Source organism: Camelina sativa, chromosome 6 (assembly GCF_000633955.1).
Source record: "Camelina sativa cultivar DH55 chromosome 6, Cs, whole genome shotgun sequence".
NCBI classification, from domain to species: Eukaryota; Viridiplantae; Streptophyta; class Magnoliopsida; order Brassicales; family Brassicaceae; genus Camelina; species Camelina sativa.
In genome coordinates this window covers 10,262,306-10,278,692 of record NC_025690.1, presented here as the reverse complement: position 1 = coordinate 10,278,692, position 16,387 = coordinate 10,262,306, and the positions used below count along the sequence as shown (strand labels likewise).

General features: G+C 34.1%; 3 protein-coding genes and 2 pseudogenes across 3 annotated transcripts in view; 3 read left to right on the top strand and 2 right to left on the bottom strand.

Moving 5' to 3' along the window:
• Positions 135-1,489, top strand: LOC104790799. The gene is made up of 3 exons (XM_010516584.1): positions 135-487; positions 576-1,228; positions 1,340-1,489. Exons 1-3 carry the CDS (start codon positions 143-145, stop codon positions 1,464-1,466), a joined length of 1,125 nt encoding a protein of 374 aa, XP_010514886.1. The 5' UTR covers positions 135-142; the 3' UTR covers positions 1,467-1,489.
• Positions 3,710-5,968, top strand: LOC104698882 (annotated as a pseudogene).
• LOC109133311 lies at positions 6,165-7,066 on the bottom strand (annotated as a pseudogene).
• Positions 7,791-8,671, bottom strand: LOC109133310 (probable E3 ubiquitin-protein ligase RNF144A-A). Its single transcript, XM_019246316.1, has 2 exons — positions 7,977-8,671; positions 7,791-7,887 (listed from the first exon to the last, which is right to left on the bottom strand). Exons 1-2 carry the CDS (start codon positions 8,669-8,671, stop codon positions 7,791-7,793), a joined length of 792 nt encoding a protein of 263 aa, XP_019101861.1.
• The window catches only part of LOC104698881 (E3 ubiquitin-protein ligase HEL2-like), a 12,353-nt gene continuing 4,986 nt past the window's right edge, over positions 9,021-16,387 (top strand). Inside the window, exon 1 of the mRNA XM_010414269.1 lies at positions 9,021-9,380. Within this exon, the coding sequence (XP_010412571.1) occupies positions 9,021-9,380 (360 nt within the window). The remainder of the gene's footprint in view (positions 9,381-16,387) is intronic.

The following is a 16,387-nucleotide window of genomic DNA, read 5'->3' as shown; positions in this document are numbered from 1 at the left end:
TAGGTTTTATATATGACCTATTCTTAAAAGCTAATTTTCTTCTGCGTTTAGTTGGAGCCGCCTCTGCTCTATATATAAATCTGAAACCTTAACCCTCAAAGGAAAAAAAATATATATATCTGAAAGTATGCACAAGAAAAACATGAAGAAAGAAGGAGATCTTGTACGAGAAGATGCCCCAAAACCCACCATTGGAAAACCCTCAGCGGGAGATCTAAGTTCTGACTCGTACATCCTTTACTTCAAGGGTTTGAGAAACTGGCAGTGGCAGACAGCAACGGGTTTAACATTGGCTGGATTTGGGGTTGCAATTAACAGAGAAGACGATGATAATATCTTGTTTCAGATGAACGGGCTACTTGATGACTCAGATGTTTCAATTTGGGAGGTTGAGTTTATGGCATTGAAGCTAGGACTAAACAAAGCCCTAAGTTTGGGGATCAATCATATCTCATTTTACTGCGATGAGCATGATATTTTCGAATTGGTAAGTTTTGTTTGCTTTTAGGGTTTACATGATGTATATTTTGTTTCTCAATATATTTATTGATCTTTTTTTCCCTTTAATAAATTAGGTCATGGGGAGATTGGCTCCTACGAGTGAGAAAATCGCCTTGTTGATGGATGATGTGCAAAGCATCAGACAAAAATTTACAACGAGCATCCCTGTTCTTGTGACTAGAACTCGGACTAAGTTTGTCTTTGATCTCGCAATGGAAACACTACCCAAGCCTCTTTTTGGTAAAGCTGGTAATATGTTTTCCGTCGCTTGCTCTCATCGGTTCGGTGTGGAGTACATGAAAGAACAAATAGAACTGATGCTAAACAAGGGAGGTCTACCTAGGTGTCCTCATCCTGGCTGCAAATCAAACCTGACTCTTCGAAGTTGTGCCCATCTTTTGACACCTAAACTAAAAGAGATGTGGGAACAAAGGGTCAATGAGGACTCAATCCCTGTATGTGACAGATTCCATTGCCCTAATCCAAGGTGCTGGGGTTTGATGTCCAAGACCGAGCTCCTTGAATCTAGTGAAGATGGAGTTAGGAGAAGCTGCTATAAATGTCGGAAACCCTTTTGCATTAACTGCAAAGTCATGTGGCATAGTAACTTGTCGTGCGCGGAGTACAAGAGGTCTGGTGGAAAGCCTAGTACAACATTGTGGCGTCAATGTAGAAGTTGCCAGCACATGAACAAACTATTCGACCGACGCATCACTGTAACTTGCAGGTATATATATATATATATATCATTTATAATCACATTATTATGATTCAAATTCTCTTTGGAGATTTGGTAATGTTTTCAACTAATGTAATGTTTCATGGTTGATGTGTGTAGGTGTGGCTATAGGTTTTGTTACAAATGTGGATCTCAATGGAAGTTTGGAGGTTGCTTTCATCATCACCAATTTCTGATGAAGGTGGTGGTTGCTTTAGTCTTCTTTTTTATTCTTTTTTATGTTTAGCAAATTTTAAGCACACGCCATGTAGATGATCATAATCTTGGCACGTAGCTAGGGCCTAAGACCATCTCAAGTTCTCACCAAAAAGAAAAAATAATCAAATATAATAAAAATGCATGAGAGAGATGAAGATGCGTTTCTCTTCTCACTTTTAGCATATTATTTGTCACTTGTGTAATTTTTTAATTTAAAATTTTAATAAAATAATCAAAGTCAGAAAATATAATATTTTAGAAACTCAATGAGTCTTTATCTCATGTAGCTCCTCTAAAAAGCAGTAGTCTCATACCCACTATGTATGTGATGATAAAAATAATACTATGTTTAGTTTCAAATTAATTTGAGATACTCACTTAATTTTGAGGCTCCATTGGTTAGATATCCACTAAATATCTCTCTATAAAACAAAAAAAAAAGTAAGATGAAAATCGATAAATAAATTTAGTATAAATGGGAAACGAATCAATCAAAAACTAGGGACAGTATCTGGGTATGTTTTAGCATTGATTCTGGTACGGGTAAAAATCCCAAACTAATTCCAAACTCAAACGAAGATAGTTAAAGCTCGTAAAGCCAAGTAAAGAAGTAAGAAGAAGCATAGTTTCTAGGAAGAAGAACATGTAGAATCACTTGTGAAGAAGAAACCAACCAGACGAATTAATTTTTATTGGAAGAAGAAACGACATCAGAAGAAGATGGGTCGATGATCGGAAGAAGAAGCGACGTTCACATCGCCGTTCTTTGTTTTACAATTTAGGTAACATTCTGGGTTTGATAGTAAATTACATTATTAGTGTAATCTGATAGAAAATATTCTAAAATAGCATTAAAACAAGTTTTATGGACAATAATAATATACATTCCATAAATTTCTAAAACTAACACTATTTAACAAATTAAAATATTTAAAATTAATTTAAGGTGTAGTTTTGAGGGGGTAGGATTTATTATTTTGCATTTAGAATTTTATTTTGAAAGATTAATTTTGATATATAATTATAAATTTGGAATTTTAGAGATATTGTGCAAAATTTAGAAAAAAAACTTATTTTAGTGCTATTTTTGAGAATCTCTCTATTTGATAAGCCCATCATCGATTATTTAAGGGAGATTTTAAAAAATAGCACCAAAATAAGTTTTTATCCAAAATTAGTACAACATTTCTAAAATTCCAAAAATAACATTAATTAATCTTTTAAAATTAAATTCTAAATTCAAAATACTAAACCATATCCCTCAAAACTATACCCTAAATGTGAAAATGAGAATCCAAACCTGAAAAACAAAATTCTAAAAATTAATTTTAAATAATTTAATGTGTTAAATAATGTTATTTTTGGAAATATATTGAATTTGTGTTATAGTTGTCCATAAAACTTGTTTTAGTGCTATTTTAGAGTATTTTTCATTATAAAATATGATGCTAAAAGTTTAAATTTTAAGAAAAACATATTAAAATTTTAAATATGGTAGAAGTTTTCTGCATATTAATAAATGATTTATACAAAATTTAAATATAATTAAATAGCTAAAAACATCTGAAATAATATTTTAATATGTTATACTTATAATCACATCCATACCATGATGACCTAATAATAAAAGTTGATTTTTTTTAACACTTAGTAATCACATAAACAGATAGCCTGGATGTTTTCCTAGTTATTATTAAACGGGGTTTGTCTAAGCGACTAACACTTAAACGGGGTTTAGACATTCAACTTACCCATTTTTTAGAAGACCAATTTTTAGTACTTAACCAATTCTTATCAAAATAGAATCTATAGCAGCTAAATTTTATAAAATTGTTTTTGTTTTTTTAATCACAAATAGAATTGACTAACCTAAATAACTCAAACAAAATAGAATTGGGCTTTATTCTATTGTGCCCAATTGGTTAAAAAATCTGCAGTGGATTGAGATCAAGCGTTGTAAAGAACTTTTATGCAACTTGAGAAATCAGAAGCATCACTTGCCCGACAAGTTTCATTTTCTGTTTCCAATAATTATCCTTAATTCATATTAAAATTTTCGTTTATTTTCCTCTTTCTTAGATGTTTTCTTAGGCGTAAGGTAAACATGTATTCCTAAAAGCTAAATATCCTTTCCTACCAAAAACAAAAAAAAAAAAGCTAAATATCCTTATGCGTTTAGTTGGAGCCGCCTCTGCTCTCTATATATACTACGAGTCATTAAACCTTACGCCTCAAGGAAAAAAAAACTGAAAGTATATGCAGAACAAATACATGAAGAAAGAACGAGAAGATGCCCCAAAACCCTCACCGGGGGATTTAAGTTTTGACTAGTACACCCTTTACTTCAAGGGTTTGAGAAAGTGGCAGAGAGATACGGAGTTTCGGACCGGATTTGGGGTTGCAATTTGCAGAGAAGACGATCGTGATAATCTCTTGTTTCAGTTGAAGGGGCCACTTGATGAGACCCTCCTTTCAATTTGGGAGGCTGACATTATGGCCTTGAAGCTAGGACTAACCAAAGCCCTAAGTTTGGGGATCAATCATATCTCAATCTGCTTTGATGATCCTGAGCTTTTCGAATTTGTAAGTTTTCTTGGCTGTTAAGGTTCTCATAATGATGTGTATTTGTTTGTTTCAATACCCTAATTGATGATTTGCCCTTTGAATATGATTAGGCCATGGGGAGATCCGCGCCTAAGAATGAGAAAATCGTCTCGTTGATGGAAGATGTGCAACGTATCAGACAAGGATTTGTAACGAGCATCCCTCTTCTTGTGACTGATAGTCAAACTAAATTTGTGTGTGATCTCGCAATGGAAACAATAGTTTCTGACGTGAGAGTACCCACTACGCCCCGTGCTGCTGGAGCTGAGAAGATGTTTTGCGTTGATTCGTGCCTTCATAAGTTCTGTGTGGAGTACATGAAACAACATATAGAACTGAGGCTAAACCAGGGAGGTGTACCAAGATGTCCTCATATTGGCTGCACATCAAGCCTGGATCTTAAAAGCTGTGCTCATCTTTTGACACCTAAACTCAAAGTGCTGTGGGAACAAAGGTTTAAAGAGGAATCAGTTCCTGTATGTGACAGATTCCATTGCCCAAATCCAACATGCTGGGCTTTGATGTCCAAGACCGAGCTCACTGAATCTAGTGAAGATGGAGTTAGGAGAAGTTGCTATGAATGCCGTAAACCGTTTTGCATTAACTGCAAAGTTCTGTGGCATAGTAACTTGTCGTGCGATGAGTACAAAAAAAGGTCGTTGGGTCGAAAGCCTAGTACAACAGTGTGGCGTCAATGTAGATGTTGCCAACATATGAACAAACTATCGCAAGAACGCACCGTTGTAACTTGCAGGTATCATCTCTAATCACATTCTATAGTTATTACTTATTATTATGTGTCAAATCCTCTTTGGACCATTTGATTATGTTTTTGGCTCTGTGATGTAATGTTATGTACTTATGTTCATGGTTATGTGTTTAGGTGTGGCTATAGGTTTTGCTACAAATGTGGATCTCAATGGAAGTCTGGAGGTTGCTCTCATCGTAGCCAATTGCTGACAGATGTGTTGGTTTCTCATCAAGTCCTTTTTTCTCTTTTTTTATTTTTGTTAGCAATTCCTATAGTCCTGGGACCTAGATAGCTAGGTGCTACGATTGTGGTTTTGGTTTCTATTATTTTCCCCGTGGCTTCTACATAGACTATTTACATGAGATTGGTATGGTTTTTTTAGTCTATGTGTTTTGGATTCACACCTAAATTAATAGTTGTTTTGAAACACCTTCCATCACTTTTTTTTTTTTTTTTTTTTTTTNTAAGACATTATTTTTTAACCGTATGCATAAGACTAAAATATGCATATTTTGGAAGCCTGAAAAAGTATGTATGTGTCCCATTACAATCCACTAATTAACACTCATGAGTTAGACATAAGTAACTTTTGTTACTTAAAGGTCAAATACTTAATAAAATCATACATATATATATATATATAATTTATCAAAAGGTGAATTAATTTAGTGCTCTAATTTTTAAAGATATTATTTACTTTTTATCTTTATGTAAAATTCAAAAATTTGGAATAATGTAGTAGGAATGACATACCTCATACTACTGTATGTACTTTTTTGTTCGCGAATCAATCTAAAAAGGTAAAATAACGACTTAACATATCTTACGTCAAATAATTCAACTTTACCTTTAAAAAATAAATTACTTATGAATCTAAAAAAAATCAACTGCAATTTGTAGAATGTTTTAGTCCGTTTTAAAAACACGATAATGCTTTTGATTAAAACAATAATAAATTAATTATATAGTCATTAAATTCTATAAAGTATGTATATAATTTATATTATTAATTCATCTTAATCTGTTTTATAAATATGTAAGAATTATTCTTCATTCTGTAAACTTGCAAGTCTAAATTTTCACCGCTTAACATTGTCAATATATATCAGGTCAGACGGCTTGGGTTGTCTAGTGGCCGTAAAGCTGATGAACTTCATAAAATTGAGAAAGGGTAATAAGTTAATTATAAATGTTGGGAAAAAAAACATACAATCGAACTTGTAATTATGTTTGCATCAAACTTTATCCTTATCAACAACCCACAAAACCGGTCATACTATTTTTTGAAGCAAAATGAATATAATAAAACCAAAACAAAAACTAAGTCATGCACATGATGGTAAGGCACTCTGGTGAAGGCGCAAGCGGATGTTATGGCGGCGTTGGAAGATAGACATGGCGAGCACCATGATGGCAACTTCCAGCCTTGGCTCCACATTGGTAGCAAAACTTATGTCCACATCTACAACGAAAAAAAATAATTTGATTAAAACATTATTATAAGAAAAGAAAAAATCAGATAAAAACATATATAGCAATTCGAATGTTATTAGTTGAGATGGTACCTGCAAGTTACTTTGATGCATCCTTCTGAAAGTTCGATCATCTGTTTGCACTTTCCAAATTGACGCCACATGTTCCGAATTCCTAAAACTTTAAGCTTTATATCATCAGCAGTAGGATGTGGGCCCAATTTCTTGTAATACGACAAGTCACTATGCCACGGAACTTTACATTTAATGCAAAGGAGTTGACCGCATTCGAAGCATTGTCTTCTAAATCTAGCTTCTTTTGTAAATTTAGAGAAAGTATCTCCAAACTCCAGCTTCTTTAATCGACATTAATGCCGAGTAGCTCGGGTTTGGGCAATAAATTATATCTGCAATAGGAATCGTGTCTTCTTTGATCTTTTGTTGCCACATCTTTCTTAGATTAGGTGTCAAAAGATCAGCACAGTTTCCAAAAGTCAGCTTGGACTTGCAACAGTGATGAGGACATCTAATCACACCTCCCTCGAGTAGCCTCACCTCTATATGTCGTTTCACACACTTGGAACAGAATTGATGACAACATTTATCAACACAAAACATCTGATTAGGGTCAATATTATCATCTAAACATATACCGCAAGTCGTTTTGCGAGGAGGATTCTTCACAAGCCTGCTGGATTTAGTAAATATAGCTTCCTTTGCTTGTTTATAAGCATGTCTGATACTATTTCGGGGTACCAAAATATGAAAGCTGGATGCAAATTGTTGACTTATACGTTGCATATTTATTCACAATTCACCGATCAGAATCAATTGTGAAGGAAGTTCGATGAAATTTATAAATTTAAATAGGGATCGAACAAGTAACGCAAAAGACAATAAATAAAAATAATAACACCGTAAGAAGGAACAACGTAAGCAAAAACCAAAAAGGATTGGTGATTGATATCATACTCTCTTTTTTAACCAGTGTAACATTATAATTGCAAAAGTTAGAGTATAATAATGAAAAGTTATCGAGAATGAAAGTGAATATTTAAAAAGTTAGAAAATCAATCAATTGAATATATAATAAAACTAGAATTGGGTACGTACATGAGGGAAATATATTCTTAATTAAAACAAACTTATTTGATATTAATCCTTTAGACAATATTTAGTTATAAATGTTAAATGATACTATTATATGTATATTTTCGAAATTAATTAAAAAATTCTAACAACTTGATTAGAAGAAATCGAATTTTGATTCCCTTTCAAAACTGAAAACATATTCCATGCATCTTTTCTTTGTAAGGGCAGAAAATACTTTAAAACAATATTTCATTCTTTAAGGGCATCAAAATAGAAAATCAAAGGTAATCGGAATATATTTAAGTTTGCTCCTAATTTAATCATATCATATTAAAACAACTGATCATACTATTTTATGAAGCAAAAAAAAAAAAATCTAATAAATATAAGTACCAAAACGAAAAGTAAGCCATGCGCAAAGATCGATGGTAAGCTACTGCTGTGATGGCCTTGTAGGAAAGATGTTGTAAAAATGATGATCGCAATCTCCAGCCTTGGCTCCACATTTGTAACAAAACCTATGTCCACATCTACAATGAAAAATGGAATGATAAATCAGATATTATCAATCATATAAAAAAGTTCAAAAGTAAAATGTTTTTTGTAACAGATATGGTACCTGCAAATTACTTTGATGCAGCCTTCTGAAAGTTCGATCATTTGGTTGCACTTTCCACATTGACGCCACAACCTTTGATTTGCTAAAGCTTTGAGCTTTCTATCACCTGCTGTAGAATTTGGATCCAGTTTCATGTAATCATTGCACGACAAGTCACTATGCCACGGAACTCTACAGTTGATGCAAAGGAGGTGAAAGCATTCGAAGCAGTGTCTTCTAAATCTAGCTTCTGTTGTAAATGTAGAGAAGTATCTCCTGACTCCAGCTTGTTTAATAGGTTTAGAGAGCTTTTTTATTGACATTAAAGCTGCGCACGTCGGGTTTGGGCAATAAATTCTATCTGTTATAGGGATCTTGTCCTCTTTGATCCTTTTGTTCCACGTCTTCCTTAGTTCAGGTGTCAAAATATCAACACAGCTTCCAAAAGTCAGCTTGGACTTGCAGCGGTAATGAGGACATCTAATCACACTTCCCTCGAATAGCCTCAACTCTATATGTCGTTTCACACAGTTGGAACAGAACTGATGACGACATTTATTAACACAAAACATCTGACTAATGTCTAAATTATCATCTAAACAGATACTGCAAGTCATCTTGTGACTAGACATGCCTTGCATAAAAGTATCTATGATATTATGTCTAGCCAACAAACTCTGAAAGCTCGACGCAATTTGTTGGCTTATACGTTTCATAATTATTCACAAAGATTGGAACCAGCGAGAAAAAGTTCTCTTAATTTTATTAACGTGAAAAAAGAGATTATCAAAAATGTCAAAAAGAATTTGTGTAAAATCGAAACCCTAAGCAAAAGGGATTCGATATTATCTCTAAAAAAAAAATATTAGTAGCTCATAATTGAAAAAAATACAAACGTAATAATGAAAAAAAAAAATTGGTGGCCGCAAATATAAAAGATTTTATATAAAATTAGTGATTATCTCTATTAAGAACAAAACATAATACGTAATATAACTTCTGAGAAACTTAATACGTCTAGCTTCTTCATTTCTTTTCCAACCAAAAACTTGAAACTAGACAATCATGGAAAGATATGAAGTAGGCTTTGTTTCTAAGAAACAAAGAGTAACCAAATCTTCGTCGGCAAAATATGTCGATAACGTTGTCTACAGATTGTATTTTAAGGGTTTGGTTAGCAATGATATTGCAGCAGATATTACTGCGGAGCATGATGGGAAAAAGATGGCGATGGCTGGTTTTGGAGTTGCAATTTGCAATCCGAAAGATGAGTTGTTGTTTGAGATAAAAGAACCAATGAACGACGCCAAGATCAACATCGAAAGAGTTGAGATTAGGGTTTTGGTTCGTGGATTAAGTGAAGCACTCGATTTAGGGATCAGAAAGCTTGTGATTTATTGTGATGACTCTTCGATTTACCAAAATGTAAGTCTTTTTTTGTTTCTCTACTTTGTTATATGCACTTAATATATATTATTCATGACACCCTAAATTGGCTGGTTAGGGGTTAATTAATTAGTATTGCGTTATCAAAACTTAAAGTGCTTAAACTATACAAATAAAAAATTATTTCTTTCTTATGTTTTAGCCCTTAACTAGATGGTTTTGAATACTTGCTTGAACGCACTTGTGAGAAATAATTTTTGCAAACATTACCGTGAATATATATTTGGTATTTGTATATCTCGCTACAAGAAAACACGGTTTTTCCGACTACAATCGGCGACTAAATGTGTAATCGTTAAATTTAATAACTATTTTGCGACTATTTAGCGACTATTTTGCGACGAATCATATATACTCGTGTATTAGTTGCTAGTTTGCGACAAAAATATTGAATCGTTAAATTAGTCGCTAAATGGCGACTAAAAAGCGACGAAGTAAGGAAGTTGTGAATGTTGTTGCAAAATAATCGCTGATTTAGCGACTAATTGTGTAGTTGCACGTGTTGTCGTAAATTTGGCGACTATTTTGCGACTTATGCGGCGGGTCGTAAAATTTTGTCGCACATTAGTCGCTAATTTAGCGACTGATTGTGTAGTTGCTGTTTTGTCGTAAATTTGGTGACTATTTTGCGACAAAAGTTTGCGACCGCAGCATATGTCGCAAAATAGTCGCTAAAAGTTGGTTTAAAGCACGTTTTTAGCAATCCGGAGTAGGTGTACCTGTATTTGGTGACTACGTGATATTGTCACTTTTTAGTCGCTAAATATACCTATATAAACTGAGCTCAATAAACGTTTTTCTCACTCACAGAAACACACGAAGCAACACCAAAAAAAACGAGATCATAGAGATTTATAATAATGTCAGGAAGTTACAATTATAGTAATTTCCGGGAGTGGATGTACAAGAGGATCGATGAGGTGGCGGAAAATTTTACAGAAGAGTTCAGAACCGGGATGGAGCAGTTCATACAATTTGCAAATAGCCAGCCTTTTGCAAAAGAAAATGGGGGTAAGTTTTTTTGCCCTTGTAGTAGGTGCAAAAACGAGAAGCATTTTCTAGGGACTAGAATTTGGAACCATCTTTTTAGTTATGGGTTTATGCCAGATTATTATGTTTGGTATAAGCATGGGGAAGAAATAAATATGGATATAGGAACGAGTACTGTTGATCCGACATTTATTAGTGGGAGTGAGGAAGTGGGTAATGTAGTAGAAGATAGATATGTGGATATGGTGAATGATGCATTTCCTTCTAATGTGGGTTTTGATGATAACTATCAATGGGATGGGGATTATAAGAGCGTAGAAGAACCAATACTTAACCATTCAAAAAAATTCTATGACTTGTTAGAAGGTGCAAAAAATCCAATATATGATGGTTGTCGTGAAGGTCACTCACAATTATCTTTAGCTGCTAGAGTTATGCAAAATAAGGCAGATTATAATATGAGTGAAAAGTTAGTGGATTCAGTATGTGAAATGTTGAGTGATTATTTACCAGAAGGAAACCAGGCTACGGGTTCTCATTACGAGACAGAGAAATTGATGCGCAATTCAGGACTCCCATATCATACAATTGATGTTTGTATAAACAATTGTATGTTATTCTGGAAAGATGACAAAAAGGAAGAAAAATGTTTGTTTTGTTATGCACCAAGATGGAAGCCTAAGAATGACCGACGCAGAACCAAAGTACCATATAGTCGTATGTGGTACGTACCTATTGATGATAGACTGAAGAGAATGTATCAGAGTCACAAGACTGCAGCAGCAATGCGATGGCATGCTGAGCACCAAGCAAAGGTGGGAGAAATGAGTCTTCCATCTGATGGAGCGGAGTGGAAGTATTTTCAAGAACAAAATCCTCAATTTGCTGAAGAACCCCATAACGTGTATCTGGGATTGTGTACTGATGGTTTCAATCCATTTGGGATGTCTCGTCACCATTCATTATGGCCAGTGATATTGACGCCATATAATCTACCCCCTGGTATGTACATGGATACTGAGTACTTGTTTCTTACAATTCTAAATTCTGGTCCAAACCATCCGCGAGCTAGTCTTGATGTCTTTCTCCAACCTCTTACTGATGAGTTAAAAGAGTTGTGGTCTACTAGAGTCGATACATACGATGTGTCCTTGGGCCAAAATTTCAACCTAAAAGCAGTACTGATGTGGACGATAAGCGACTTTCCTGCGTATGGCATGTTATCTGGATGGACAACACATGGTAAATTATCTTGCCCAGTTTGCATGGACGATATAAAGTCTTTTTATCTACCTAATGGAAGGAAGACATGTTGGTTTGATTGTCATCAGAGATTTCTTCCTCCTGATCATCCTCTGAGGAGGAATAAAAAAGACTTCCTGAAGGGAAAAGACGCTACAAGAGAGTATCCACCAGAGTCCTTGACCGGTGAGCAAGTTTATTCTGAGCGGTTGAATTCTGTAAATCCACCAAGAACCAAGGACGTCGGTGGAAATGGTCATGAAAGGAAGATGCATGGATATGGAAAGCACCATAACTGGCACATGAAAAGCATTTTATGGTCGCTACCGTATTGGAAGGACCTTAATCTCCAACATAATATTGATGTGCTGCATACAAAGAAGAATTTTTTGGACAACATAATGTACACTCTTATGCGTGTGAAAGGTAAATCAAAAGATTCTGTCATGTCAAGATTGGATATAGCAAAGTTCTGTTCTCGGCCACACTTACATCTTGATAGTAGGGGTAAAGCACCTTTCCCGCCCTACACATTGATAGACGAAGCCAGAAAAAGCTTATTGGAATGTGTATAATACTCGGTTAAATTTCCAGATGGCTATTCGGCAGACTTAGCTAGTTGTGTTGATATGGAAAATGGAAAGTTTTCAGGCATGAAGAGCCATGACTGCCATGTTTTCATGGAGCGGTTACTTCCATTTATCTTTGCAGAACTCCTTGACCGGAATGTCCACCTTGCGTTATCAGGTATATTAATTAATTATTTAAAAAATTGTAACACGAAACAAGTATATATATATATATGAAGTGATTAAAGGTTTCTCCGTAATTAATGTGATGAAGTTTGAATAAATATAATATTGCAGGGCTTGGAGCATTTTTCCGGGACTTATGCTCAAGAACTTTGCAAACAAGTCGACTTCAAATTCTAAAACAGAACAATGTTTTAATCCTTTGCAATTTGGAAAAGATATTTCCACCATCTTTTTTGATGTGATGGAGCACCTGCCTATACATCTTCCCTACGAAGCTGAACTGGGAGGCCCTGTCCAATATAGGTGGATGTATCCTTTTGAAAGGTTTTTCAAAAAATTGAAAGGAAAAGCAAAGAACAAAAGATATGCGGCAGGATCAATTGTTGAATCATATATCAATGACGAGATTGTTTATTTCTCTGAGCACTATTTTGCTGCGAACATACAAACAAAATCAAGGTGAGCAATTAAGAGTAACTATTTTTAAAGTGATATTTAATTTAATAGTCATAATAATTATTGTTTTAATTTTATGGTCAGATTAACAAGATTTGATGAAGGTGAAGCGTTTGAATATCATGTCCCTGGAGTACCCTCTATATTTACTCAAGTTGGCTGTCCCAATGGAGAAATGAATGAAATATGGCTTTCAGGTGATGACTATCGTTGCGCANCGGAATGTCCACCTTGCGTTATCAGGTATATTAATTAATTATTTAAAAAATTGTAACACGAAACAAGTATATATATATATATGAAGTGATTAAAGGTTTCTCCGTAATTAATGTGATGAAGTTTGAATAAATATAATATTGCAGGGCTTGGAGCATTTTTCCGGGACTTATGCTCAAGAACTTTGCAAACAAGTCGACTTCAAATTCTAAAACAGAACAATGTTTTAATCCTTTGCAATTTGGAAAAGATATTTCCACCATCTTTTTTGATGTGATGGAGCACCTGCCTATACATCTTCCCTACGAAGCTGAACTGGGAGGCCCTGTCCAATATAGGTGGATGTATCCTTTTGAAAGGTTTTTCAAAAAATTGAAAGGAAAAGCAAAGAACAAAAGATATGCGGCAGGATCAATTGTTGAATCATATATCAATGACGAGATTGTTTATTTCTCTGAGCACTATTTTGCTGCGAACATACAAACAAAATCAAGGTGAGCAATTAAGAGTAACTATTTTTAAAGTGATATTTAATTTAATAGTCATAATAATTATTGTTTTAATTTTATGGTCAGATTAACAAGATTTGATGAAGGTGAAGCGTTTGAATATCATGTCCCTGGAGTACCCTCTATATTTACTCAAGTTGGCTGTCCCAATGGAGAAATGAATGAAATATGGCTTTCAGGTGATGACTATCGTTGCGCACACGCATATGTTTTACGGAATTGTGACTATTTTCAACCAATTGAGAGGTATATAATTAGTTACATGTCACAAATTAGTTACATTTTAAGATATCTAATTCCACTATATTTTCTCATATACATTTGTGGTGATCTGGTCTTTCTATATTTAGTATGTTCGAGAATTATATTTCGGCAAAATATCCAGGACTTAGCGAGAAAGAACTCTCCTTGAAAAGAGCTGATGAATATCATTCATGGGTTAATCAATATGTATGTTAAATAATTTTTCGTGATATACCTATTTTACTTATTGTTATTATTTAAAATAACGGAACTTATATGCAGGTTACTTATTGGAACGCCTTCAATCCATTTCCTACTTGGGTTCAAGAAATTATCCATGGACCTTTGAACAAGGCTACAACATGCCCAATGTATTTTACAAGCGGTTATTTGTTTCATACAGAGAATCACGGTGCTGGACGAAAGACATGTAACTATGGGGTCTCTATTAAAGGTGAAAATTATGTGAATGCATCTGATGCTGCAGATTTCTACGGGACATTAGCTGATATCATAGAACTTGAGTATGAAGGGATGCTTGGGTTGAAGATCACACTATTTAAGTGCAAGTGGTATGACCCTGTTATTGGTAGAGGCACTCGCAGAAGTAATGGTGGCGTTGTAGAGGTTTTTTCATCCAGAAAGTACAATAAATATGAACCATTTATTCTAGGTATGTATATAAATTTCCACATTAATTATATATTGTCACTATCACCTTTATATATAATATGTGTAACCTTTACACGTTNAGTAACTATTTTTAAAGTGATATTTAATTTAATAGTCATAATAATTATTGTTTTAATTTTATGGTCAGATTAACAAGATTTGATGAAGGTGAAGCATTTGAATATCATGTCCCTGGAGTACCCTCTATATTTACTCAAGTTGGCTGTCCCAATGGAGAAATGAATGAAATATGGCTTTCAGGTGATGACTATCGTTGCGCACACGCATATGTTTTACGGAATTGTGACTATTTTCAACCAATTGAGAGGTATATAATTAGTTACATGTCACAAATTAGTTACATTTTAAGATATCTAATTCCACTATATTTTCTCATATACATTTGTGGTGATCTGGTCTTTCTATATTTAGTATGTTCGAGAATTATATTTCGGCAAAATATCCAGGACTTAGCGAGAAAGAACTCTCCTTGAAAAGAGCTGATGAATATCATTCATGGGTTAATCAATATGTATGTTAAATAATTTTTCGTGATATACCTATTTTACTTATTGTTATTATTTAAAATAACGGAACTTATATGCAGGTTACTTATTGGAACGCCTTCAATCCATTTCCTACTTGGGTTCAAGAAATTATCCATGGACCTTTGAACAAGGCTACAACATGCCCAATGTATTTTACAAGCGGTTATTTGTTTCATACAGAGAATCACGGTGCTGGACGAAAGACATGTAACTATGGGGTCTCTATTAAAGGTGAAAATTATGTGAATGCATCTGATGCTGCAGATTTCTACGGGACATTAGCTGATATCATAGAACTTGAGTATGAAGGGATGCTTGGGTTGAAGATCACACTATTTAAGTGCAAGTGGTATGACCCTGTTATTGGTAGAGGCACTCGCAGAAGTAATGGTGGCGTTGTAGAGGTTTTTTCATCCAGAAAGTACAATAAATATGAACCATTTATTCTAGGTATGTATATAAATTTCCACATTAATTATATATTGTCACTATCACCTTTATATATAATATGTGTAACCTTTACACGTTGATTGCAAAACAGCATCTCAAGTTTGTTATATTTCGTACCCAAACATAAAGAAACCAAAGCATTTGTGGCTCAATGTTCTAAAAGTAAATCCGAGGGGAAATATTTCTGGAGAACCAACTCTTTTGCAAATAGAAACTGATGATGTTGTATTGATCACTACAATTGAAGATGTCATAGTAGACAATTTAGAAAGGGGAGACCCAATAAATCTCGATTATGATGTTGCAGACGCGGAACCTGAAGATGAATTTATCTGTAATTTATCGTCTTCGGATGATGAAGAAGAAGACGATGAAGAACCCTGATACGTAAAATAAATTATGTATAAGATATGTAAAATAATTTACTGTTTAATAAACATTTGGAAGACCTTGTTAATTTCTTTAAGATTATTGTTTTATACAATAAGTATAACTTTTTTTTGTGTCATAAAAAAAAATTAACAATTTGACTTTGGGGTTATTCAAAACCAGGTCTAATGATATTAATCAGGGTACATTAACCATCTGAACCAATTCCTTTTTTGTGAATATAAACAAAACGTATTGCTTATATTGTGTAATAGTCCTCTTATATTTGGGCCCAACAACATTTCGATCTGATCCATCAAAATCGATCTGAGACAAACCTATTCCTAAACCTAAACCTAAAACATTCGATCTCTCCTTCTTCCTCACTTCCTCATCTCCTTCTTCCATTAACCCTAAATCAATCCATCAATTCGATCCATCTCCTTCTTCCTCAATCGATTTATCTTCTATGTCGTCGAACCCTGCTGTTAAGAAAACAAAAAAGAGAAAGGTTGCACCCAACCTTTCTCAGAGAG

Excerpts from the sequence above, each read along its gene's own strand:
- LOC109133310 (XM_019246316.1), bottom strand. The coding sequence starts at position 8,671 with ATGAAACGTATAAGCCAACAAATTGCGTCGAGCTTTCAGAGTTTGTTG. Across the intron at positions 7,888-7,976 it reads TGCATCAAAGTAATTTGCAG|ATGTGGACATAGGTTTTGTT; the intron begins GTACCATATCTG and ends TTTTCATTGTAG.
- LOC104790799 (XM_010516584.1), top strand. The coding sequence starts at position 143 with ATGAAGAAAGAAGGAGATCTTGTACGAGAAGATGCCCCAAAACCCACC. Across the intron at positions 488-575 it reads AGCATGATATTTTCGAATTG|GTCATGGGGAGATTGGCTCC; the intron begins GTAAGTTTTGTT and ends TTAATAAATTAG. Across the intron at positions 1,229-1,339 it reads CGCATCACTGTAACTTGCAG|GTGTGGCTATAGGTTTTGTT; the intron begins GTATATATATAT and ends TGATGTGTGTAG.